The sequence below is a fragment of the Cydia pomonella genome, chromosome 27 (genome assembly GCF_033807575.1).
Source record: "Cydia pomonella isolate Wapato2018A chromosome 27, ilCydPomo1, whole genome shotgun sequence".
Lineage (NCBI taxonomy): Eukaryota > Metazoa > Arthropoda > Insecta > Lepidoptera > Tortricidae > Cydia > Cydia pomonella.
The window spans coordinates 2491191-2519078 of NC_084729.1; the positions used below are offsets into that span (position 1 = coordinate 2491191).

At 36.7% G+C, this 27888-nt stretch overlaps 2 protein-coding genes across 2 annotated transcripts in view; one reads left to right on the plus strand and one right to left on the minus strand.

The window, feature by feature from the left end:
- Nucleotides 1-604: 604 nt before the first annotated feature.
- On the minus strand, nt 605-26803 carry LOC133532730 (uncharacterized). Its single transcript, XM_061871509.1, has 13 exons — nt 26714-26803; nt 26211-26332; nt 23036-24115; nt 22059-22694; nt 16513-16734; nt 15024-15125; nt 12160-12218; nt 10119-10896; nt 8889-8965; nt 6935-8135; nt 6303-6374; nt 5753-5850; nt 605-2346 (listed from the first exon to the last, which is right to left on the minus strand). Exons 1-13 carry the CDS (start codon nt 26734-26736, stop codon nt 1621-1623), a joined length of 5196 nt encoding a protein of 1731 aa, XP_061727493.1. The 5' UTR covers nt 26737-26803; the 3' UTR covers nt 605-1620.
- A 208-nt stretch (nt 26804-27011) lies between these two features.
- LOC133532654 (uncharacterized) overlaps nt 27012-27888 on the plus strand; it is a gene marked incomplete in the record, with an annotated part of 9145 nt that continues 8268 nt past the window's right edge. The window contains 1 exon segment of the mRNA XM_061871411.1: nt 27012-27888. Within this exon segment, the coding sequence (XP_061727395.1) occupies nt 27769-27888 (120 nt within the window).

Consider the following 27888-nt stretch of genomic DNA (forward strand, 5'->3'; position numbering starts at 1 on the left):
CGAGTGACACAAACCACTAAATCGAACTCGATCGAACCACGAATCGAAATTACTAAGTCGAACCATATCAATTCAAAATGAATGTTATTAAATATTTCTCATTCAAAATCATCATTTAAAAGTCGATTCTACCAGCTAACATAAGGAAACCACTCCAAATTTACATTTGATTACTTTGCCACACATGTGGAAAAAATGCTACTTTCGCACCAAGACAGCCTTTACCAGCTGGTGTGGTATTCGGATATTTCGGGAAACTGAAAACTCTTCCCGGTCATCGAAAGCCATCCTTATGTTGGGTACAGTAACATGGTTTGTTTCGTTAATTGTTATAAAGCGTTTTTTCTCTAATTATAAGTATTTACCATGTTTCCTAATTTGAAGTTTCCCTTTAACTTTACATTGGCTAATCCAGGGGTCGGAAAACTTAATAAAAAGAGCCAAGCAGCAATAATGACCAATAATATGTACTTAGATCAAAGTATTTTTAGTGATTGTGCTCTCGCGAGCCGCAGTTTTCCGACCCCTGCTGGGCTAATCAAACAAAAGCTAAAATAAAAAAAAACATAAGTGGCATAGACAAGAAAAAATAAAACACTTGGAAGTCTTGGAACCAACATTGTTTATTATGTATAGCGTGCAATAACACTTAGGTATCTTTCTCTTTCCCAGTGTGCGAGTATGAAACGTTAATAGGTACGATTTTGAAAACTAAAAGCCGAGTGCCTACCGCGATACACGTAAATCTAATTTTCTTGATCTCTCTTACTCTATTTCTCTCTATCTATCTCTATCCTCATATTCGAGCGGTAGAGAGGCAGATAACGAAATTTTGATTTTCGTGATTCGTGGAAGTTAGACCAAGCTAAGTGGGCAGCGATTGTACACAAATTATGACGTTTAAATAACACTTTCACAGTCTGGGCTATGAAAATCGTTGCCAACTTAGCTTGTTCTAACTCTAACAAATATCGAAATCTGAATATTTTTGTATCCTATAGGAATATGATGGTTCACTCGACGATGCTATTTCTAAAAATACATTTCTCGAATACTAAAATAAAACTAACAATGTGCTTATAAAATTAAGTATTCATTTTCACCGACTTATTTTTGAGGTGCCTTAACGGAACGACTAAAATAAGTCCTTGAATATGAGGCAATACTATATCTAAAAGTAAACGCTTACATGCAAAACAGTCGATGCAAATATATTATGTTTTGGCGCCACCGCCATTATATATATTTTTTAAACAATTGTGGTCTGGATGCGACGCCAATCAATAGAATGAAATGAAATTGTTTATGGTTTAAGCAGTCCACGTAATGAGCCAAATAATTATGACATGAAACACCGATTTTTTAAAAAGTTTGTATATAGAGAGGGATTGGAGTCCTAACTAGTATTCTGAGAACGCAGAGATGCGTGTACTTTAAGTTAATATTTTTGTGCGTAGAAGTCTTTTAAATGAGGTATATTTATAGCCATGAAGCATAAAATATTCTTTCTAATTAAATATTAACAGTTCTACTTAAATGACCGTCATTGTAGTAGTTTCTTTAGCAAAATATCTTAAATATATAGTATAAGTAGTGTATAAAATCAGAAGTGGCATATTTTTAAGTTACATCTTTATAATCATCATCTTTATCTTGGACAAACTTGAAAGCTTCGCATGGCTTCCCGAGGCATTGTCCCTTAGCTCTCTTAGAATAGTTTTTCAAACATTTGTCAGTTTCCTTCAACGCGTTTCTGAACTCAGCCGCCCCGCTTGGGTTGACTTTAAAATACTCCTCTATTTCAGGGCTATGTTCGTTCACGTAGCTAATTATATTTCCGAGTCGAAAAATTACATCTCTCATGACAGCGTCACTGGCGGCGCAAGCAGGACACATAGTCTTATGAGGCTTACATTTACAACTGCAAGTTCTGGCTCCATGGAACCATTTCTTTATCATCTTCCAATGACCAGTACGTCTTCTTCTGTTCCTCGTTTTCTCATCTTTTCTCTCGTCCGACTCTTTCAGCATGTCAAGCTCATGGTTTGAGACGCTGGCGATATCTCGATTAGTTCTGCGAGTTGGTCTTACGATTTTAGCATTGCGAAAAGCTCCTTCTCCAAGAGGTTTCAACAAGTAATTCCCTCTAGGAAATGTCGCGCTACAGTTTACAAGCAATATGTACATTCCACGTGGCTTGGCTTTAGGAACAGGTTCACAAAGAACCATAATAGGGTCATCTTTTAGAGCGAGATATTTCAAATCTTCTAAAGTCTGTCTGATCTTTCTCTGTGTTTTTTGTGCTCTGATTTCGCCATCTTCATCCGTGTTGGCATTGAAGTGCACCTGTTCAATAAAATTCTTATTTACAATCGTTTTCTAGATAACATCAGATTCATGTCTAAGTTTCAGGGTTGTTAGAGAAGTTAGGTTGCAAAGTAGGAGGCAAGAGACCGATTGAAAAAAAAAATTAGCTCGGTTATCTTTAGCGAAAAAAGGGGTCAAAAGCGGAATACGGAATGAGATATAAATAATACACTTTTAAGCACTATGGCGTTCTGAAAGGTTCGATAAAAGTCTAAGACAACTTATAGAACACCATAATGAAGGTGTATACGAGTTTCCAGCTTGTTATCTCTCATTTCAAGGTTAGACTATTTATTTGACTGAGTTATTAAGTAATTATTATACACTTGCATTATATCTTTAAAATTATAATCTTGGAACATAAGGTTAACAGTCATTCTTTAGGTGCCAACATATTCGTTCGAGTCGTCTTCCTCATAAGCTTGTTCTTCGTTAAAGTTATTAGTCTTTATCAAATTCGTATCCTTGCTTATCCTTTTCGTCTCATATTTTAGAATCGATAGAAGCAGGAGTTTATAGCTGCCATCATCAATTTTAATAAGATTGGGTTTTGACAATGTCAATTGTTTACTAATTTCTGTCGTTTCTGATTGAGATGGAGTATTTGGTTCACTAGAATTAGTATCGCCTTCATAAGAGCACTTACCTGTGCTACTGCTGCTACGGTCTTTAACATATTTATCGCCTACTTTACTTATTTGTACCATTATATGACGAATTATATTTATTTTATTAATTGGTGTTGTAGGAACATTTGTATCGACCGTAGACATTACCGGTTCAGAGGTTACGGCCGAATTTTTATATGTTTCTTTATCAGGATTACCAGGAGTAGATTGACTAGGAGTAGATTTTACATTAGTGGTACCTTGAGTCTGAAGCCATGTTTTTTTTTGAGTTTTCAAGTGAGCCCTATTATTATTGTTATTATCATAAGTAATTATTGCATTATCAAACACTTCACCGATTTTGCTTTTACTGGCCATTGGTGTGGATGTGTTTGACATCTTGGATTTCATGTGTTTTTCTTTGTGTTTAGACTTAATATTGCGTAGCTCCTTTCCATGAATATATAAGTCATTTAATTTGAGTGTTGTAGCTTCTACTGATATACTACGTTCTGCAGGCGTTACAGCTACAGTATTGAGAACATCAGTGGTAAAATAATGTTCACCGTTACTACGGTTAAATGTATCTTTTTTAACCTGATCCATACTGGTCCTTACTTTTATTTCCTCCTCTGATCGTTTATTTATAGTATTAACATTATAAGTAGTAATTTTTGCTGTTACATATTCTAGTTTCGTTACATTGAAATTGCTAAATCCTTTTACATCGTTTAGAACTACATTATTTTTGTTAAAAGTATCTTCAAACTTGGAGAGGTTATTGAACTTATGAATATAGTTACTCCAAAAAGAACCACCGGTGTCAGCATTTAAAGGGCTATCAAGACTTCCCACTTCTCTTTTATGGAGTCCAGTCATTAGCTTCTTACTCTCCTTTTTTATGTAGTTGCGTCGAAGAAAATCTTTCAAGCTCCATTTCCTTTTTAGTGGTTCTTGAATAGGTTTGTCTAATAACAAAATAGACTGTTTATTTGGACGCTCAGTATTACAAATTATATTAACCTTAACCTTATCAAGTAAATACACGTCTCTATCGTTTATTAATTTAGATATTTTGTTTCTTTTGCCTACATTTGACACACATTTATCTACAACATTAACTAAATTATTACATCTGTCTTGCATCGTCTCAGTGACACATACCCTTGATTTTGTAGCGTTAATAATATCAGAAGCTAAGTTTTGTATGTCATCAATCAAATTATTTAGCTCATATTTTTTAGGAATATCGACTATTTCAGCTATATCTCGTTTAGATACTGTCTTAAATAATTTATTATGACAAAAGTTGCATGTTGAGAATTTTTTTGAGTACTTATCTAGTAATTTATTCACTTTTCTCACAGTATCTCTTAGTTTCCTTCCGCCGCTGGGATTATTCCAAAAGTAGGTCTGTATTTCAGTACAATGTTCGTGCATATACTCGACTAGATTATTAATTTCTAACACAAGTTCCATCATAACTTCACTATCGACGGGAATTGGTTTGCATACCCTTTTACTAAGTCTGTCAGTATCTTCACTTAGATTCTTTAAAGTTTTCCATTTTAGCATAGACTTCTTACTCTTCGTATTGGTTTCTCTTTTCTTTAATTTAGGTTGAATATCCTTCAGGAGCAACCCTGCAGGAATGCTCTCAGTCATTAAGCAACTATTCATTGTTACTTTATTTAACTGAGTGCTAGGCGTAGTTTCATAAATTTTAGTTTCATTCTTGGCAAATGTCTCGTACAATTGTAGCAGATGTTCATTAACAGCAGACACAAACTCTTTACTCAAAGTTACTTTAGTAAATCTATCGCTACGTGTAGTTTCTTCCACTTTATTAGATAACTCTGAATTTATTGCGGACTTTAAACGGCGTTGCAATAGTAAAGATAAACTTAAGTTATTTGGGATCGGCTCCAGTATAAATTTATCGCCAATAGTCAGATTATCCTTCCCATGCAATAAATACACACCTGATGATAGAGAAGGCGGCATCGTGGTTTCGAGATTGTCATAATAAGAATTAATCTGATATTCTAAATCTACTGGACTAGAAAGTTTTGCTGTAAATATGTTCCTAACTCTTTTTAGAGATCTTTTCATATTCTCGTCCTTTGGCAAAGCTATATGCACTTGAATAATGTTGGCGGGCTCATGATTCTTCGGTTGAGGTTTTTCTAAAATTTGTTGAACTTCATCGTTGTTTTTCATCATATCCATTACCACCTCTAAAGCAGCCACATTTTTAACTTTCTGCTTTTCATTTGTCTCTCTCTTTTTATTATGTGCTCTTTTTTCGGCCACTTCTGGATCCGGGCCATCCGGGGTGACATTGAAGCACACCTGTTCAATAAATTATATCTTTGTATTATCCACAGTTTTCTAATGTGTATATCATAGTTGTTTAAGTGCCTATATGGAAGGTTTTTGCTGCCCGAATTTACTTGGCTGGAATATTCCATCTTTTATGTGTCTAATTCAGTAATTCATAAAGAATAGAGACGTCATAAAAAATCGCCATTCTGTGGAAAAAATAATTTACAAGTGCTTATGATATCGGCTAGACTAAGACATAAAACTGGTACCCAAACTCACAATGCTATTTTTTTCTAGGTGTGTGCTACATTTAATTTCATTTTAATTTTATTTACAGTATAGAAATTGATTCAATTTTTTTTTTGAGAACATCGCGACAACGTTTCTGATCTCACTAAAACAGTGAGATAAGAAACATTTCTACTTTAAAGTTATAAAACTTGTAAACTTACCTTGTTAATTGCCTGGGTTTTGCTTCTTTCAGAAACTCCTGTAAATCTCTTTCGCCTACGAGATTTGTTTGCATTAAATGTCTTGTGGTTTAATGCTCCTGAATAAACAGAGAAAGCAATAAAAATATTATTCTGCCATTTGTACCTTTTTATGTGCAATAATTGTTATTCATATCTATTTGACAAAATCCTTTGCTTTAGGAGATTCACCCATGGAATAGTTATCACATTTCTAGGAGTTTCCTAATTTTTGAAATTGAATCTTTCTTAATTTCTTATGAAATTTTCAAAAAAGTTATCAAACTCTTTGGAAACTTTCCGTAAGTTGCACTTATCGTACTGCACTTACATTGTCGTCCTGAAAATTTCGCTCCATTTATTAGTGTGTGAATCGCCTAATACTTAAGTGAATCCGTTTGGGACATTGTGATTTTCTTCAATGATTACGTGAAACTTCGCTCGATCGTCTTTTTTGCGATTTATAACAGTGAGTTTGCTGAAAATGATGATAATGGCAAAAGTTGGCTATAAATAAAATGAAAATACTTACTACTTGACTTGAGTAAGTTCCTTTTCTTCAGATTGGTCATTTCCTTTAAAATTGAATGGACGTGACTCAACGCTGGAAAAGAAAAAGATAAGAAGTAAGAATCGCACTCTAATCAAGTCGCCATCAGAAATTATTTTGATACCTGCTAATATATATTATAAATGCGAAATTAACTATGTCTGTTTATCTATCTGTTACCCCCCCACGGACGAAGATGTTCAAATTCAGAAGCGACACATGAAAAGATGCACGACAAAGTACGTGATTTCAAGGAGCAACGTAAAGTTGACCTCGACGCTAAACGCGACGAGCTGAGAACAAACCAGCCAGCTGCCATCCACTACCACTACGTGGCTAGTGTCCTCACGTGCTCTCAATGTGCGCAAGGGTTCACCTCGAAGATCGGACACGTCAGCCATCTTCGGGCGCAGGAGCGCCGAGCTAACTAGTCGAAGCGGTCGACATGACCGCCATGGAAATCGGCGGGAAGGGTCATCATCATCATCACCGTATCAAGATAATTTAAGTCCCGAAGAAGGACATAGGATAGTTTTTATCCCAGAAATCATCTCAGAAGGGGTGGAATTTGCTATGTACGAAGTCGCGGGCAAAAGCTAGTTATAAGTACTTACACCGGTTGGTGAAAGGCATATTGCCATGCGATGTGTATATTATATCGTAAGTTTGCACAATTTCCACTTGTTCGGGGCGGCCTTTGTGCTCGGGTACTTTATGTTTTAGAGCTAGATTTTCATTAATCTCTTTCCAAATTTCCTTATCATATTTGCTTAATTCAGAAACGTGAGTTTGTTTATTGATGTTGTTTAATTTGCTAGCTGGAAAAGATGTCTTGGAAAAGTTTGGATTGTGAGTGAGCCGCCCGTTTCCATGATTTTTTTCCTTAGAATTAGGCAGTTTTTCGAATAGAAGATTTTCTGTTGATAGTATTTTTTTAGTATTATAATAAGGTGTGTATAATTCCGGTAATCTGGTTGCAAAGTCGTTGTCAGTACTGGAAGTTTTAATTTTTTTGTATTTATCTGCTGACGCTGTGCTTGTTTCAGTAACATCATTATTGAGATCGTCTGACAAATAAATTGCCATGTCTCTAGCAGTCTTCCTATTTTTGCCACTTTTAGTTTTACTTTTTACTATCTTCATAGGTGTTTTCAACCAATCCTTTACTGTACGTCCTACATTGGCTTCCTCTTTTCCTAATACATCGGCGGCAATAGTTTCCTCTTTTCCTAAATCGGCTACAATGGGGCCGTCTTTTTTCGTTGTTTTAACTGCTGGTGTAATTGTCTTTACTGGCTTTCCGTTTATATGATCCTTAGGTTCTTTTTCTTTTGACTGTTTTTTGGAATCTTTAGCAGCTTTGCCTTCTGTAGCTGGCTTCTTTTTTATGTCAGATTTAGGTTTATTTTCTTTATTCAATAATTTCGTAGTTGTTTTATCATAATCGATGTCTTGTTTCTCCCACGAATCTTTTATAAGGCGCCCGACAGTAGACGTTTCAAATTTGACATTTTCTTTACTTGTCGTTTGCTTACCTATATTTATCGAATCGGAGTAGTGTTTCTCAAACCAATCAAGAATATTTCTCATAGCTGTCGTGCTTTTTCCTTTTTTTTCAAATCCAGGAAAGTCATGATCAAATCTATCTACCATATTTGATAAATCAAACTTAAGCGTAGTTTCTTTTGTCCTTTTATCCGATACTTTGCTTGGATATGGAGTTTTATCGTCATCTTCGTATTTTGACTGGGTTTCGAGGCCGTTTAGATTCCAGGGTGTGGGCAGCATGGGAGGTGACTTGGTTTTCGCTTTTGTCTATAAATAACACATTGGTGTTGTTTTCAGGAAAAAGGGACCGTAGTGCGGTAAGCGCTTACTTTCAAAAGGTGCCTTTTCCTGAGAACGACATATTTAACTGTATTTCGCATATAAATGTATTTAACGACAGAATACGGAAACTATTAGATGGATACGGAACTTGCAAAAAATATAATTGTTTTTTTTTTGTAGTCTGTCTCTATCATTAATCAATTATTTTGCTTTAAACTGTATGTTTTACTGAGGTGTGCCAAAAAGAGTATTATATCTATCTATGTATCTTGTATCTATCTATAATCCGAAGATGGAAACGTATAAATAAATGAATCATTCACTGATAAACCGTATATCTAGATGACGGAAAGTTTCAATCATCTCATTCATCTCATATGGTAACTTACTCTATTATCATTTACCAGGAATTTCCAATAAACATTTCTAACAAGTCTTTCAAGTCTAAAATTTTGTAAAATTTCAACTTAATGCCCATCTGTAGATCAATGGCCAGTTCAATGTTTGTTTATAATGTATTTGTACCGTTATATAATTCAATTATTGTATAGATAGATAAACCATTCATTCGCTTATTGCCACAATACACACATAAAGAAAATATTTAAAAATATAAAGCACCAATAAAAGTTAGATAGGTTTGCTGTGTGCGTTGCAGCAAAACGAAAGGCTCTGGCTTATTATTGTATGTTAAATAAATAATGATAGAATCCATACAAATAAAACAATTGTACGAACCTTGTAATTTTTTTGATGCATATTTGTGTCTAATTTGCTTGCAGGGTATTTGAGTAAAACTTGTGGCTGCTGTTTATCTGTAAATTACTATACCGTTACTGTAAGTATTTGCAAGGTATAATTTAATATTTCGTGTCATCCGCGATGATGCGTAGATTTGTCAAATCTAACCTTTGATGACATGACAACGTGAATGACACGATTACATATACAGTTAAGGTAATGAATATCGCTACGAACAAAGTGCCAAAAATATGTACACACTTAATGTATGGGCAATAACGTCGTCTATATTTTTGGCAATGTGCCTGTATCGATATTTTATACCTTGAGTGTATTACATAAGATTGCAGTGACACTGTCCATTAACTTACTATTTATATGCATTTTACAATTAGATATTAGGGTTCATCCATTAATTACATCACACGAATTTCGACGTTTTTTGACCCCTCCCCCCTCCTTGTCACACTTGGTCACATTTGGCAAACCCCTCCCCCCCTCGTGTGACGTCACATTTTTAGCAACTTCGTTTTCAACGAAATCGGAAATCGGATTAGGTATTAATAATATATTATCAAAATATTTTTGATAAAAGAGAATTTTATAACACAAAACCGATTAGGAAAGAAAATTAAACGAATAAAAATGAATATCGTTCCAAAAAAATTAAGTGCACAGGGAATAAAAACAAACTGGGTTACTGATGAAGTTAAAGTGACGTCACAAAGTTTGTCACTCCCCCCTCCCCCTTGTCACAACATGTCACATTTTATTGACCGCCTCCATCCCCCTAAACGTGTGATGTAATTAATGGATGACCCCTTATGCATATTTTACGGTATATGCTTAATTTAGTTTCCCATTCCCATACAAAAAGGGACTGTCCATTAATCACGTCATACTAAGGGAGGGGGAGGAGTCTGCAAAAAATCACCAATGATCACCAAGGGGGGGGGGTCTTAGGAGTTATCACGTGTATTTTTTTCCTTAAAGTGTAAATATATATAGGGGGAAGGGGTCCTGAAAATATCACCACAAAAAAGTATGACGTGATTATTGGACAACCCCAAATATAAGAAGATTGAGCAGTTTCATGTATCTATGTGGAAAATTCGCTATTTTGAAAACTTTCCTATAGCTAAGCAGTACATAAAAATACTACAATACAATATTTCTATTCTATCGTTTAGTAAGAAGGTAGCATCACAATGTGCTTGTTATTAATACCTGGAGATATATTTGCTGGATTTTTTACACTTGCTACATGTTTTCGTCCAGTAACTGTATCATACATAAATTTGTTATGAATTGGTAACGTTTTTTCTTCGAAAACTGATTGTGTATCCTTTACTCCATTCGTTTTTGAAGTTACACGTTCGTTTTCCACCTCTTCAGTATCAATTCCTTTTCCAAAATCTCGGAATCGATCCGATGTTGATACTCGATCCTTGTCAATCTTAATATCATACTTGTAATTATTATCGCTACCATGTGCCTCATTCTTTTCTTTATTTGTACCTATTAGCATTGTACTTGTTTGAACCATAACTACATCATTATTGTCTTCTCCTGACAAACCCTTTACATTAAATCCCATATCTCTGGACGGTTTTAATTGTTTGTAAGTTTCTTTATTATTCATAGTTACTGGTAATTTATTCGACCGAACCTGATTATTAACAAGTGTCTTTGACCAATTTTTGTCGTAAAATTTCATAGTTGTCATTTTTACTTGTCTTGTTGTTTTTGTCTTATACCTATTCGTGTTATCTATCCTTGGTTTTATTTTGATAGATTCAGTAGCATCTAAATTATTCAGCATACTAGGTTTTATACTATAGTGGTTTGCTGGATTATCTTCAACTTTTACACCTGCTGGTATTTCGGATGCTGAAGTTAGACCAGATTTATCTTCACGATCGTAGTCTTGCTTTTTGATTCCTAGATCTGAGTCATTTATTTGCCAAGTGATGGTATAACGGTGCGTCGGACTTTTCGAATTAAGCTAAAACAATTTATTATCTTTATTTTTTATTCGTCATGATAGAATTACTGATTGTATGTACATTGCACATACATATGGGGACCTCAGTGGTGAATCGTTATTACTATTGGTGGTTGTTAAGTTGTTTTAACTAAACGTCCACCCGATTAACATCAAAACTTGCTAAGACCAAGACAAATGCAATTTTGACTTGTCAGAATAAAGATTCAAAATATAATAGAATTGGAGACCTTTTTATACGCCTCTGGGCGGCTAGATGTTGAGCCAGGGACCGAATACCGGTATTATAGAGAAATAAGAAGTAATAGAGTGCTCACTACATATGTAGATCAGTTTTGGTACCAAAATGCTTATTATTTTTGCAGTCGACATCCAGCATAGAGTAGCGGAACTCTCAGTACTGCTACTCGACAATAGATATCGCAGCAAATAAAAATTCTAATGCTCAAAGAATAATATTATAACCAGATATAATATTATTTCCGCTAATATTATAACCAAAGTAACCAGAACTCTATTTTCAACTCTTACGCGTACTCTGGTTATAATATTAGCTGAAAATTGTTGTGATGTTTTGGACCCGGGTACGTCCTTAAACTACGTCCACAAGAGAGGTATGGACATTATGAATGTCATCTCGCTTTGTGTGGTAGTCACAGCGGATGTCAATCCAGATCTAGAGCAGAGCCCAACTGGGGAAGTACCTCCATCTTACAGAAAACCGCAGCCAAATAACACTAGAACCTACTCATAGTGTTGTGTTGCTGCCGGTGAGTAAGGTTTCCACAGCTCAACGAAGGGAGGGAGGGGTGTTAAGGTCGGCAACGCGCATGTATCTCTTTTGGAGTTGCAGGCGCACATAGGCTACGGAGACTGCTTACCATCAGGCGGGCCGTATGTTTGTTTGCCACCGACGTAGTATTAAAAAAAAAAGATGTATGGAGTGAGCACTCTATTACCTACTTCATATTTCTCTATGCTGGTATTCAATTTCGGTATATCGGTTATATTATATATATGTTTGCATTTCAATTAGCTAATCCTGATAACTCATTGTCCTTACCTAAATATCATTTTAGAAAATCTAAGAAATATTGCAAATTCTACATGTTATTTTGATTTTTAGTTATAACGGTAACGGTCCCTGGGTTGAGCCATAGATACGGTTGAGCAAAATGACCGTTAGCAAATTGCTTTGGATCAGTACGTTACTTAGGGACTACCTCTACCTACTAATACATCGTTATTAATTATTTGACTTACAGTGGCAGGTTCATTATATCCGTTGGTCAAGCGTTGTGCTTGTTTCTTGGATAATCCGACTGAAAATAGTAAATAGTAAAGATGGTTGACATTTAGGAACAGGAAAGTCAGAAAACATTTGATTTTATATGAGTAAGATCCTAAGCAGGGATGTCACGTATGACCATTCTTCACATTCGCGAATGCATATGTGAATTCGAATGTACAGGATGCGAATGTCCGAATGTGAATGCGAATACGAATGTCAGGGAATATGTAGTTGTTATTATCATTCCTAATTAGAATAAATCAGTTAGTACATAAAATATAGTTACCTTTAAACGGGATGTTATAATGTGTTGAAAAATACCGTTTACTGGTCAAAATGCATTACTTGAAAACAGTTTGCTTGCACTGCCCATACGCGAGTTGACGAGACAGGACGCGATCTACGCACATTCGCATTCGCAAAACATTCGCTTTATTGCGAATTCGAATGTTTAAAATGATGCGAATATTCGCATTCGTTTATGCGCATCGTGCCATCCCTAATCCTAAGCCCATCTAGTTCGATGCTTAGTCTTCCTATTTTATTTGAAACCCTGTACAATACAGTGCAGTGAACATTCTCGTTACATTTTAAAATCGTCCTTACGAAATTAATGAATGGCCCCTTTATATGACCTTAAATCTTTAATTCTTGTGCATTTACTAATATTTCTTTTCTGTGTGTTATTTATTATAAGCTTTTATTTTGTTTTATTTTATTATGATGACATGGAGCTTATCTGGTAAATAAACAATAAATAAATAAATAACTCTGATAAAACTACGCACACTTATTGTGTTTGGGGTTGTTAGAATTGTCTCGATGAGAATTAGTTGCCCGTGGAAAGAAAAGTACAGTCAACAATAAAAGCTTGTACCAAAAATGATTGTTTTCTCAAAAACTTACTGAAAACATTGTTGTTAGTGATAATTTAATACGAAACCTGCTATATCCATTTAAAAAACTGAAACAACTCTTTTAGCATTTTTTAACCTACATATATACGTCATATCAATCAAATCTATAAGGCGTTAACCTTTTCAGCGCTAGACGGCGAAAGAATATGCCCTGCCCCGGACGCCAGGCGACAGCGTCGCGATTATTTAAACGAAATTGAACTTTACGGAGTCCGCGTAATTCCCTATTGCATTAACGAAGCTGTCGGCTGGAGTTGGCATCCTTGGTAAGACTTCGATAACGGCCACAGCCGACTGTGGCGTCAAAAGGTTAAAAAAATCTTTACATCACTATTAGGTACCTACTGTTCGCAACTTCTAAAAATGCCCTCCTCCCTAGATTTTATTTGGACTTCGCCATGTTGCGGGTTTTCAGTGGTACTCATTTGTTTTACTGGCATAAATTTTATACGAAATAATGCTTAAATACGGTGACATCAAATATTCGTCCGCCATTTTGTAATAATTACTTGACAATTTTTTTTAATGGAGGTACTAAATAGTACAAATTAGGTACAAAAATATGGTATGCTTTTCAATTATTTTTATTTAGGTACACCCGCCATTCTGACTTTCACTTAATTCGATTCATTGGGAAAATCCGTTTAAAATATATTTACACAATTTTTGATCGTGGCTGAATGCCGAATAGGCCTGTGCCTTCGATTCCAAACCTGTCAAGTAATTACAAAATGGCGGACGAATATTTGATGTCACCGTATTTAAGAATTATTTCGTATACAATTTTAGTTTTTTCTTCGCAAGTGTGATGAAAAACATTGTGTGTAACTCCGGGGGTAAGAATATTGGAAACTCGGGTCTTTAATTCCCTCGTATCCAAAATTTCATTTACCCCCCTCGTTGCACAATGACAATCCATCTGTATTTCAAATATTGCCGGTACTGTCATTATATTCAACTATACGCATGACGTACGCACTTTATTGTCATATGTTTGTAAGCTGTTTGTACCGACACTGTCTCAGAGCCAAATATAATCCTGTCAGCCTGTTACAAAACTCGGCTTCCCTCAGCATTCCTATCTCTCTCGCTTGCATCTTCACTAGGCGTGCTAGAGTACGTCCGGTGACAATGTGCAACAGCCACAGCTAAAAACGGCCCTGAAAAAGAGCCGGCATTTTTTGTCTCGAAAATTCCAACCCCAAGCGCTATCAATTAGTAGGGAAACCGCGTTTTCACAAGTTAAAACTAGTTCTCACGGTGTGAAAAGTGTGAAGGAATGCCCGAGTGATGACGAGCGTGTGGAGGAGGAGTTAAACTTAACTACCCGTGACCAAATAATACCGTGACATAGACAATATCTACGGTAATCATACAGATTCAGGGCGGCTACCGGGAAAATCGAAATTCGTCAATTGCGGACATTTTTCTCTGTCACTCTAATTACGTCTTAGTAGAGTAAAAGCGAAAGGTCCCCGCAATTTGCGGTTTTCGGTTTTCGCGGTAGGCCCCCAGGTCGGTCTCAATTTTTAATCTGATTTAGTGTGATGCGTCATATTTGTGTGACTTGTCTAATTAGATTAGTTTGAGCCAAAACGTTCTATTTTAACCCTTAAGGCATAATGGTGTCAGAAATTGTAAAAAATTTAAAGCTATCACTTTGATATAAAGTTAAAAATCTCTCTGCGTTAAAAAGGCTAAACCGGCCCAATTTTCCTACACAGACAACATTACATCGGCTTTCAACGGTGCTATACCTACAGAATATAGCCAGGCAAACCTTTTTTTAATAGTAGAAAAAGTTTGAAAAATGTAGCTACTGAGATTCGACCTCCCATTCAACATTTAAATTTCGCGCCTTTTCTACTGACAAATTGGTTTGCCTGAACATAACTGAGAACAAAAAACGGGCGACTTACGCAGATCTCGAAATCCGTCATATTGAAAGTCGTTAATTGTCGACGCCTGGTATTTGCTAGGAGCAGTAACAGTTTTCGTCCGGCGGCCTGCCTTGTGCGCTACTGTAACATAATTAATCATCTTTAATTGTTCACCATACTACCATGACTATAGTCGTCTAATATTAACAAGTCACCATTGCTGGTGTAACAAGTAAACAATGATGTTATACAGTATTAACCGTTAAGGGCAAAGAAAATTTATGAATACATAATTAACGCCATCATAATTAATATGTGAAAATCCGTGCGTTGTGACCATTTGTTTATTATGTGCACGATAGGAAAATGACGCTTGATTAATCATTCACCTTCACAGTCGCAAAATAATTTTAACCGAGAGCAAATATTAAACTAAAATCTAACTTAATTATATTTTAAAAACTGCTGCAAAGGTATTACAAATACAAATGCATTTACACTCCATTTAGACGTTAGCCACTTTAAAGCTTTGCTTCAGGATCAGATATATATTGTTCAGATATTTCGTTGTTATTGTTACTTACCGACCCAGCAATGTAGAGGAAATTGTCACTACACAAGTGTCAGGTGTCAACAATTGTTAAGTTGCTGAAGTGGTGAAATAGGCGCCATATACGATGGTTGTCGTTGAGATTCAAGATGGCGAAGACTTCTCAAGATATATTTTGTGTTTTGCTCATTAATGTTGTTTAAAGTAAAATATTGATAGTTTATTATGCTGTGAAATATCGTATAAGTGTGCAGCTAATTAAAAACCAATGTTGAAAAGCGTTTAGCTACATTTGAATCAACACCCTGCAATCCATCGTGGCTTTTAGTACAGTCCAGTTATCTCTTTACTAAAAGCAACTACCGAACAATGTTATGCTCTACGAGCACACTTAAAAGTTACTATTGATCAACGACACTTGACATTGGCAAAATCATCATAGATAGGCCATATTTTAAAAGAAGAAAAGGCGCTATACGTTGCGTTTTCGTATAACGTATTTGTGTTGAATTGACGCGCTTGGGGGGCTAGATTTTTTCCCATGAAGGTCAGCTCCACTGATATCTGCAGAACTAGGACGCTTTTGACTCCCCGTATGGCCACCATTTTTATACGGGGGCTCAGTATCTTCTCCCGTAACCATGTTAACCACTACCACACAACACAAAAACTCATCTGAAGTGTTTATTAACCCACCACCAGCACAAATATTCAATCCTCAGTGACTATTCGCAAGAAAAACCACAAAAAATTGAAATTTTAAACCCAGCACGTGCGTTAGCAAAAACCGCTGACTTCGGAAATTATAAAACAATACGTGATCAATACATAGTCACTTGTTGGACCAGCAATGTATGGTGAATTGTAATTGTCACAGTTAGGACAGGGGCCGGTAGCTGGAATCGTCACCACAAAGCAGAGGACGTTTCTGTGGAGGACAAAGATAAAATATACGAGTAAAAGCACCCATTGAATTACCTATAGTTACAGGCTCTTTAAAAGCTGTTAGCTTGTAGAATAATTCAGGCGACGTCCGTGGCGGATTTATTCTAATATTAGTGTCGTATTCCGACCCAAAAGCCCTGGCAGCTACCGAATCGTATTCTTTTTGCAACGTCTGAAGCTTTTTCTGAAGCATTTTGTCTTTTATTTGCGGCGTAGTTAGCTCGAAGGGCACATCAGGATCTGGTTGAAAATCGTCTGGAATAGATAAGGTAACTTATATTGAGACTATTATATATTTGATGAACGAATATGACAAAATGCTTTTTATTAATCTACCGACAAATTATATTCTGTTCTTTTATTCCGTAGACTAAAATGACATTTCATGTGGTACTAAGAAATGTCATGTCTTACATATGAAATGTCATTTTAGTATACGGAATAAAAAAACAGACGTTTTCTGTTTGCATATCTTCCTAACAAATATGTCTGTAAGAAAACAACAGAAGTCCAGGGGCCTAGTCAAATTGACAGCCGTTGATAGAAAACGACAACGGAAACCCTAATAATGTATGGAAAATAATGCGCGTATGAAAATAGTCACGTGAATTTTCGTAGCACCTGTCCCGATACATTTATCCTTTTCGTTTGGCGTTTGTCGACATACTGTTGATGTTGTCACCCCAGAGCTATAACCGCGAAAATCGAAGTTCGTCAATTGTGGGCATTTGCAATAGAACGAGCCAAGGACCGGAAAACCCGTTCATTTGCCTTACCCGTTCGAATGGGTAACCCCTTCATATGATAAGCTAATCGTTTGGGTAACCCGTTCAACCGGTTACCCAACAAATAATGATAACCCGTATTATTCAGATTAACCTAATCGTAACAAGTGGTTACCGCTTACAGGAGCTGATTCGGTTTGTGTTTTGCATGTACTAACCGGTAACCTTTCGGTTTAGGGTAAGCCTTACCCCTCTCCCGCGCCTTTCCCCCACCGCTGCGGCACCGCGGCAGAGATGGGCATTACGTAATTGATTCGATAGCTATATTGTAACTACCGACGTAAAAGTACTTTTCGTTAATGTTGACTTACTATATAGATGCTTATTTGTATCCGGTTTATAACAGGTTTTAGTAAGATGGCGGCCACACACTTTGTCATAAAAATCATCATTTTTAGGTTTTAGGGAGTTCCGATTTCGAAAATGATGACGATTTTGGAATTAAAGATGGCGGCCATGCAGTAAGTCATAAAAGTCGTCATGTAAATCGGTTTTTAGGTTTATGGGAGTGCAGATTTAGAAAAAGATGACCATTTTGGAGTCCAAGATGGTGACCATGTACTATGTCATAAAAATCGTCATGGATGTCGTTTTATAGGTTTTAGGGAGTGCGGATTTCGAAAATCATGACTATTTTGGAATCCAAGATGGCGGCCATGCAATTTGTCATAAAAGTCGTCATGGATGTCGTTTTATAGGTTTTAGGGAGTGCGGATTTCGAAAATGATGACTATTTTCGAATCCAAGATGGAGGCCAAGCAATTTGTCATAAAAGTCTTCATGGATATCGTTTTATAGGTTTTAGGGAATGCGGATTTCGAAAATCATGACTATCTTGGAATCCAAGATGGCGGCCATAAAATTTGTCATAAAAGTCGTCATGGATGTCGTTTTATAGGTTTTAGGGAGTGCGGATTTCGAAAATCATGACTATTTTGGAAACCAAGATGGCGGCCATGCAATTTGTCATAAAAGTCGTCATGGATGTCGTTTTATACGTTTAAGGGAGTGCAAATTTCGAAAAAGATGACCATTTTGGAGTCCAAGATGGTGACCATGTACAATGTCATAAAAATCGTCATGGATGTAGTTATAGGTTTTAGGGAGTCCAGATTTCGAAAATCAAGACTGTTTTGGAATCCAAGATGGCGGCCATGCAATTTGTCATAAAAGTCGTCGTGGATGGAGTCCAAGATGGTGACCATGTACTATGTCATAAAAATCGTCATGGATGTCGTTTTATAGGTTTTAGGGAGTCCGGATTTCGAAAATCATGACTATTTTGGAATCCAAGATGGCGGCCATGCAATTTGTCATAAAAGTCGTCATGGATGTCGTTATATACGTTTTAGGAAGTGCAGATTTCGAAAAAGATGACCATATTAGAGTCCAAGATGGTCACCATGTACAATGTCATAAAAATCGTCATGGATGTCGTTATATAGGTTTTAGGGAGTACAGATTTCGAAAATCATGACTATTTTGGAGTCCAAGATGGTGACCATGTACTTTGTCATAAAAATCGTCATGGATGTCGTTTTATAGGTTTTAGGGAGTGCGGATTTCGAAAATGATGACTATTTTCGAATCCAAGATGGAGGCCATGCAATTTGTCATAAAAGTCGTCATAGAGGTCATTTTATAGGTTTTAGGGAGTGCGGATTTCGAAAATTATGACCATTTTGAAATCAAAGGCGGCGGCCACACATTTTGTCATAAAAGTCATCATGGAAGTCGTTTTTTTAGGTTTTAGGGAGTGCGGATTTCGAAAATCATGACTATTTTGGAATCCAAGATGGCGGTCATGCTTTTGTCATAAAAGTCGTCATGGATATCGTTTTATAGGTTTTAGGGAGTGCGGATTTCGAAAATCATGACTATTTTGGAATCCAAGATGACGGCCACGTACTATTTAGTAAAAGTCATCATGGATGTCGTTTTATAGGTTTTAGAGAGTGCGGATTTCGAAAAAGATGATCATTTTGAAATTCATTATGCCGGCCATGAAATATGTCAGAAAAATAGTCATGGATGTCGTTGTATATGTTTTACGGAGTGCGGATTTCGAAAATCATGCTTATATTGGAATCCAAGATGGCGACCATGTAATTTGTCATAAAAGTCGTCATGGATGTCGTTTTATAGGTTTTAGGTAGGGCGGATTTCGAAAGTCATGACTATTTTGGAATCCAAGATGGCGGCCATGCAACTTGTCATAAAAGTTGTCATGGATGTCGTTTTTTAGGTTTTAGGGAATGTGGTTTTCAAAAATGATGAACCTCAACCATGTGTATCGTAAAGAACTCGTCAAGACATTTAAAATGAGCCTAAACTCGATAGCATTATGCGAAGTCATCGATGAGTTCCGCTGACACCTTCCGATTCCACCATCAGATCCTCGTCACCATGTGTATCGTAAAGAACTCTTCAAGACATTTAAAATGAGCCCAAACTCGATAGCATTACTAGTAGTTATCGATGAGTTCCATCAACACCTTTCGATTCCACCATCAGACCCTCACCACCATGGGTATCGTAAAGAACTCGTCAAGACCTTTAAAATGAGCCCAAACTCCATAGCATTACTAGTAGTTATCGATGAGTTCCATCAACACCTTCCGATTCCACCATCAGACCCTCGCGACCATGTGTATCGTAAAGAACTCGTGAAGACCTTTAAAATGAGCCCAAACTCGATAGCATTACTAGTAGTTATCGATGAGTTCCATCAACACCTTCCGATTCCACCATCAGACCCTCGCCACCATGTGTATCGTAAAGAACTCGTGAAGACCTTTAAAATGAGCCCAAACTCGATAGCATTACTAGTAGGTATCGATGAGTTCCATCGACACCTTCCCATTCCACCATCAGACCCTCGCCACCATGTGTATCGTAGAACTCGTCAAGACCTTTAAAATGAGCCTAAACTCGATAGCATTACTAGTAGTTATCGATGAGTTCCACTGACACCTTCCGATTCCACCATCAGACCCTCGCCACCATGTGTATCGTAAAGAACTCGTCAAGACCTTTAAAATGAGCCCTAACTCGATAGCATTACTAGTAGTTATCGATGAGTTCTATCGACACATTCCGATTCCACCATCAGACCCTCTCCACCATGTGTATCGTAAAGAACTCGTCAAGACCTTTAAAATGAGCCCTAACTCGATAAAATTATTAGAAGCCAAGCAAACGATAAAGAAAGTGACAATAATAGGAGTAATAGGTACTAAACAAAAATATACCAAAATCAATGCAACGCCTTACCATATTAGGTAATTTGCCTTAAACCTTAGCATGTGTTTTGAAATCTACGTTGTGCGCTACTTGACTTAACGTACACTTTTGTTTGAATTAGCAATATTAGGTCGGCAAATTACAAAGCCTTTGACAAATACCGACTGCCGCCGCGCCGTGCCGTGCACTCACACGCGCACGTAGGGAATGGAACCGCCGTGTTTCGCGTCGGGCGCTACGTTAATAGACCATATGCAGTTTACGTAAAAGCTAAAACAGCTTGTTCGTATTGAATCAGCGCTTGAAGCGGTAACCCTTTCCCGGGTTTTTAATATCGGTAAGCGCTAACCTGAATTAATTCAAATAAAAGGATTAGTTTCTTAACCGGTAAGCCAATCAAAAGCTTACCGAAATGAAGCGGTTTTTGGAACACAGCTTTACAATAACCCGGGTTTTTGAACGGGTTAGGGTAAGCGGGTCCGGTCCCTGGAACGAGCTCAAAGAGCAGTTATTAAGGTAGCTACATTCAAAAACTTCAGATACTCAACAACCGCTTTATATAAAGAATTTAACGTTCTATCAGTAAGACAATTATTTATAAAAGCAATCATCTTAAAACAACACAAGAAAGCGCCATCTTCAAGAGTTTCTGAGAGAAGAAGAAACCGAATTTTTATCAATCCACCCAGTAGAACTAGTTTTGCCCATGACTTTGCTTTTTTCCTTGGTCCATTTCTGTACAACAAGATCTCCACAAGTATTAATTTAACCCAGCTTACAGTGAATCGGTGTAAAGCGGAAGTTACATCTTTTTTGAAATTATATGATTATGATGAGACCGAAAAACTTCTAAAAACTACTGTCTAAAAATGTTAACCTAACCCAAAAAATATTGCATAATTTTCTTATATACTTTGGCCTTACATATATACAAATCCATCCATACATGCTCTCGTGGTATTTAGAATCTCACATGATGTGATGACAACTACATACAAGCACACACACACACACACACACACACACACACACACACACACACACACACACACACACACACACACACACACACACGCACACACACATATATATAAACACTTATTTGAATTTCCCATACCATTTGTTTAATTTGCAACCTGTATATGTATATATACTATATTCTCTTTATATAAATATATATATAACTAGTACTGCGGAGATACTGACTGTGTATATTGTGTCTAGACTTAGATAGATTAAGTGTGTTCTGGGAGAGGTGGTGCATCCTGCCGTCATACAGTTCTTACTAGTACGGAGGAATCATTTCCTACTCTTACGAATTATATACTGTAAAGTTAAAAATGTATTAAAAGGAAATAAATGTATTAAAAGGATTAGTGAGAGTAAAAGAGAAAGGTTCCCGCATTTTGCGAATTTCGGTTATCGCGGTAGCCCCCTGATCTCATATATACATTTTGCTACACCCTTTCCAGGGTCTATGTATGTAACATATATTGGTATGAAATATATAGATAGATAATCTCTATCTATATATTTCATACACCAACTTACTAGAAAACATCTTCGGTTCCGTGTCGTAATATTCCATGTACGAAAGCAGAGTAGTGCTAGTTTGCGATGCTGGCTTGTTAAATTTGTCCATAATGACGTCTAAATCATCAGTCATATCCGGAGTTTTGTACATTGGATACTTTATGTTCATGGATTCGTAAAGATCGGAAGGATAACCATATCTGCTTGTCAATCCTTTGGCCTTGTCAGGCGTGGTTTGGCCGTTCGAAAATATTTGTCGAAGCTTTTTTAAAATGCCACTTGCATCACGTTTCGCCTTATGCTTTTTGAATTTTCCAAAAAAACCTCCGAATGGTTTCTTAGTTTTTGAAGTTTCAACTAAATTTACTTTTGCGAAAGCCACATTTTTGGTAGAATCCTTCAATTGCGCTGTATCGCTTTTGAGTGAATGTGAGAATTCGGTAGTATCAAAGTGGATGGTGTTATGAGTGCGAGGCTTGAGACCTCTCCGGATTCTAGGACCACTCGTTTTTGAGTCGAAATAAGAGCTAATTGATTTTTTACGAAGCCAGGATGGCTTTTGAACGTCAATCAGGCGCTTCTTAAGGGAATCGAAACGACGAAGGTTTGTAGGAATAGTTGTTTGTGTGCTATCGTATTTTTCCAAGCGCACATCTGAAACCAAGATAATTATATGTTGTGAGAATTCATAAGTGACCTAGTTTTGAGTCAAGCGACAGATTCAAATTTAATTTCAAACAAGACTAAAACAATTATCTTAAGATGATGATGATTCCCATAGCCTTTCCAAATTCATGGCGACCCTCCGGATACGGATACGGACTTTGTGGTCCAAAATTTGTAGAATTTTTGTGAATTTTGTTTCGATAAAGAGATCGAAAACTGTACTAACATTAAATTCCACGGCTTCCGCGCGCGTTTAGTGTGTAACGGTCTGAAAAATACCCCCAAAATTTAACCATATGAGAAACATCGTCTTCCAAAATCCAATTTACCTGTGTCTGCCTCAGTGCTCACATCAAGCTGTTCCGTTTCAATGAATTTCCCATTTCTCACAGTATTGGTTGTCTTTTCAAACTCTGGTGACCGGTCAATAGAATCATAAGGCTTGTTATAACTTTCAGTGACCGGTACTTGCGGGATTTTCTCTAGTATAAACTTGCCAATATCATCAACATTATGATGCTTATGTGCCTCATATCGCACTATATCCGAAAAGTTGGATCGCGCCATATCTCTTTCGAACTTTAAATAATATTTGAATCCATCTACGAAGTCTTTATAAGACAGTTTGTTTGAAAGGACTTCGTATGTTCTGCTGTCTGCTTGGGTCGGTTCTCGCTTCTTAAAGTTAGGTAACCATTTCTGATTGTAGTATTTTTGCGTACTTGTCACATCAGGTTTCTGATCGACTGTTCGTCTATGTCGCTTTTTCTTCTGTGCTGCATTAACTTTCTTGGATCCATGATTATCCGTAACGTTACTTGTGACAGTTGTAGTTGTTGATGTAATTTCAGTACTCTTTTTCTCGCCTTTTAGTTCATTTTTAGGTAACGCTGGAACTTGATCTATAAGCTTCATTTTTGTGTCTTCAGGTTTCGGGTCACATTTTTTCTTCTTCGGGTGAAGAAATTTAAACAAATCTTTAAACTTGAATTTACATTTCTCTTTTTTCTTTTCCTCTTCTTTTTTAGCTTCTTTTACTGTTCGTGGCTTATTTCTAGCTTCCAGTATTCTCAAATTGTCTACATAATCCGTTTCATCAAATTCTGTCGTTGCATCAAGTGTATTTTGGTTCGTGTATTTATTTTCTGCTTTTCTATTCACGTTTTTGGGTACAGCTGTATTAGAAAACCCAGAAGTTTGTTCCACTGTACCGTAACCGAACTCTGTGGCGAAAACCATGCCATTGGCTCCGAATGGGGAGGTAGCAATCTGCTCTAAATTTCTATTTTTTAGTTTCCTCAGGACTTCTTCAAGAGCAGCTGTGCTGTAATCACTAGATGGGACCGTAGTAAGCCACGATCTTCTCTGGTTTATTTGATGTGATCTTTGCGACGTTCGAAAATCAAGATCTACAAAGAAGTATTTCGTAAAAATATTGTGGTAAGTAAATACGAGGGTGGATTGAAAAATTCGCGGCTTGAATATTAAAAACAAAACAGAGGTTTTTTAATTTATTTTTATTTTTCTACAGAGTCCCCGTCGAGTTGAATGCACTTGTTCCATCTAGATTCCAGAGCCATTACACCACTTTTGAAGAAGCTTTCCTCGAGACCATCAAAATAGGCATCCACCTCAGCTTGGACCTCGGCGTTGCTTGAAAATTTCATACAACCCATATGTTTTTTTTTTAATTGGGGAACAGATGAAAGTCCGAATGTGCTAAATCGGGTGAATAGGGTGGGTGGGGCAATAATTCAAACCCATATTTGGCAATCTCCGCCATCGATTTTAGTGACGTGTGAACACGTGCATTGTCCTGGTGGAAGATAACTTTCTTTGTCAACATTCCAGGTCTTTTATCTTCAGAGCCTCGCGTAATCTGCTTAATAACTCGCAATAATAGTCGGAATTTATAGTTTTACCTCTCTGGAGATAGTCAACCATTATTATTCCCTTTGCATCCCAGAAAACAGATGTCATGACTTTATTGGCCGACAAAATTGCTTTGGCTTTTTTGGGAGGCGGAGATCCAGGACGAACCCACAGCTTCGATTGCTGTTTGGTCTCTGGTGTATAGTGGTGGACCCACGTCTCGTGCATAGTTACAAATCTGTCCAAAAAGTCTTGAGTATCGGCTTCATACAGGTCTAGACATTCACGTGAATTAGTACGGCGAGCGATTTATTGTTCCACTGAAAGAAGCCTCGGGACCCATACCCATCTCGCCGACACCTTGGAAAAACCTAATTCGTTGACTATAATATTTTGAGTTATTTCATAAGAGATGCCTACGATGTCAGCTATTTCCCGCATCTTTAATCGCCGGTCTTTCATTATCATTTCGCATATAATTGCCACATTGTCCGTGTTAGTCACCGTTGTTGGCCTCCCGGGACAGGATTGCCCTAATGTACTTTGCATATCATCATAAATTTGCTTCGGTGTCAATCCTTTTTTATGCAGGTATTTAATCACAGCACGCTGCTCTAATTTCCCCATTTTCACGATACCTACCGACACGTAACTTTAAATATGCCGTAAAATTGCTTTTAAATATAGACGCCAATTGAAATTTCGCGGGAAGACAGTTGAATAATGACAGTTCAAAATGGCGGCAGACATTTTTTTAAATGACCAGGCCGCGAATTTTTTAATCAACCCTCGTATATCAAAACTGAGACCCAAAACTGGTAAAGTTGGATTAATAGGTCTGTTTAAACCGATATTCTTAGATAAGATATGGAAAGTTTCAAAGCGCGTTAGAATCCGGATCTGGAGCGTGGCGGCAACGTCAAAAGAAATCGATCCATTCGGTACTATTAGAAGTATTAGTACAAATTTAATTATTTTCAGAAAATATTTTAATTTGGTTTTATTTCAAATAGAAACTCTACTATACAAATGATAAACTGAAATAAATGTCATATACCTACTAAGAAAAAGTGACCAAGGCCAAACCAGGCTGGAATCGAACCAGTGGCCTCTGTCTGTCTGGTGGTGGTCTCGTGGTCTCGGCACAGGCACCTGCTGCTATAGCAGAGGACGCTTGTTTGATTGCAGTCTGGGGCACTGGAGGCCTTGGTCACTTTTTCTTAGTATATGACTTTTTTTTTTCAAGCATACACTTTTAATCGGAATTAATATGGCGTTCAGAATATGACATTTATTTCAGTTACCGATCCATTCGGCTTAATTAGGTGTGGATAGCCGGGGATAGATAAGCGAAAAATCGATACTAAAAGCATAAATGCTAAAGGAACTCGGTCTGTTACTTCTTCACGTTGAAACCTCTAAACCCATTGAGATGAAATTTGGTAAGTATAGTGATAGTTTGTGACCCAGGGAAGTAGTATAAAATATATAGATTTGAACCATTCTAAGTTACGAGTATCTGACAATTGCAACGTCAAATATGGAGCTTGTATCCCTTGTAAGGATAAGTCAGCATTTTTACTGCCAAGTTTGAGAGTTAGCTTGGCCAGTGTCCAGACCCCTTTAATTTACCTGAGACATCTTGTCGCGAAAACAGCACGTTGAAAGGGTAAGTTACGCCATCATATGACTCCGTGTTAGTTTCACTTTTATATATAGTATCGCATCTTACAAGCACCATTAAATAAAATATACTGTAAAATAAAACATTAAGCAAATAAGTGGTGAGAAGTTAAGGACCTACCGTGAATGTAGAAATCGAAATATCGTTAACGTTATCTGCCTCTCTCGCTCTTGCATAATCGAGCGATATAGAGACAAATAAGTAGACGAACGAAGTATGCCTTCAATATAGTAGGTATTATAATGACGATAACATCATATCCATCGACCAATCACAATCAATAAAATTGTACAATAAAATCCAGAAAGAGGCTATTAGGCACCGCGATATTCAGTACGGGTTGGAGACTTGAAATGGTTTAGAAGCAGTACCTGGCTCAAGATCTAAACCAACACAATAGTAATAAGTTTCTGGGAGTACAACACGGTCACATCCCTAATATAACACTCACCATATAAAATTAATTAATAACATTAGAGCTCTTATATAAATTAAGTAAAATGTTTATTGAATTTTTATGTTTCATTCTTTGAAATGTCAGTGTTATTTTGATTTTACGTCATTTAGAAGAAGAATTGGGATTGTTTGTGGTAGGATCAAGGTAAGATTCTTCTTGCAGGTTGAATTCTAGTTACTTAATCATCAAAAAGAGCATATAATCACTCCACATACTTACCTGCAGTAGGTAAGTATGTGGCATGCAAAAATCATTTATTACACACTTAAAAGGGTCAAGAAGTTAATTTTTAGTAAAATTAATAAGACTTACTTTTCTACGCATAAACGTAATTAAGAAAACTCCTTTGATTCTGGTGAATAAGGACAAACCGATAAACGAATTGGTATACTTGGTATCGATTACAGTTCGGCTCGATTCTCGTCAATGTAAAGAATTTGTTGCCAGACCAAAAATCTCAAAGTACATTATTGTCTATGGGAAAAAAATGATGTTTCATTAAAAATTATGAGCACTTAACGTCAAGCAACACTAAATTTTAAACGTCAAAAAATCAAAAAAGCCGCAAAGGCGATCGTAGTTTATTTAGTTTTTAGTGTTATTTGTTTAATTATTATTAACATAAACTCCTAAAGAGTGCTCCAACCATAATTTTATCTAGTCTTAGTTGTATGTACGGTATTTTAGCTCGCAATTCTAAAGCAATGACCATGTTATTGTGCCATAAAACTGTTGATTGACGATCCTTTGTTTGCAACTCGCCTATTTCTGCGGCCGTGGACCAATGATTAAGTGTTTTGTGGACTAGAATACCATTATTGCGCACTGTTTTTACCTATACAGCTTCGGAAGCAGGTATTTCGAGGTTTAATCACGCTAAAATCGTCGACCATAGATTGTCGTTCGTTGTAATATTTCGTAACACTCCGCCTTGTGTTTTCTGCGAGAAACATGGCTGTATTGCTCAATTTCGGCCGTGGAAGCTTTTCAAACAGCCAGAAACAGGGATTTGGTAGTAAACATATAAGATTCCAATAAGAATTATAAGGATGTCAGCAATAGACACCAAACAAGTGTGGCCCAACATTTCGAGGGGTAACCTTGACGAGAAGTACGAGAAATGTCGAAATATCACCGAGGAAATATACAAGAGGATTAACATAACATTT

Excerpts from the sequence above, each read along its gene's own strand:
- LOC133532730 (XM_061871509.1), bottom strand. The coding sequence starts at position 26,736 with ATGTTATTAATTAATTTTATATG. Across the intron at positions 22,695-23,035 it reads GAGCACTGAGGCAGACACAG|ATGTGCGCTTGGAAAAATAC; the intron begins GTAAATTGGATT and ends TCTTGGTTTCAG. Across the intron at positions 16,735-22,058 it reads GGAACCGAAGATGTTTTCTA|ACGATTTTCAACCAGATCCT; the intron begins GTAAGTTGGTGT and ends TATCTATTCCAG.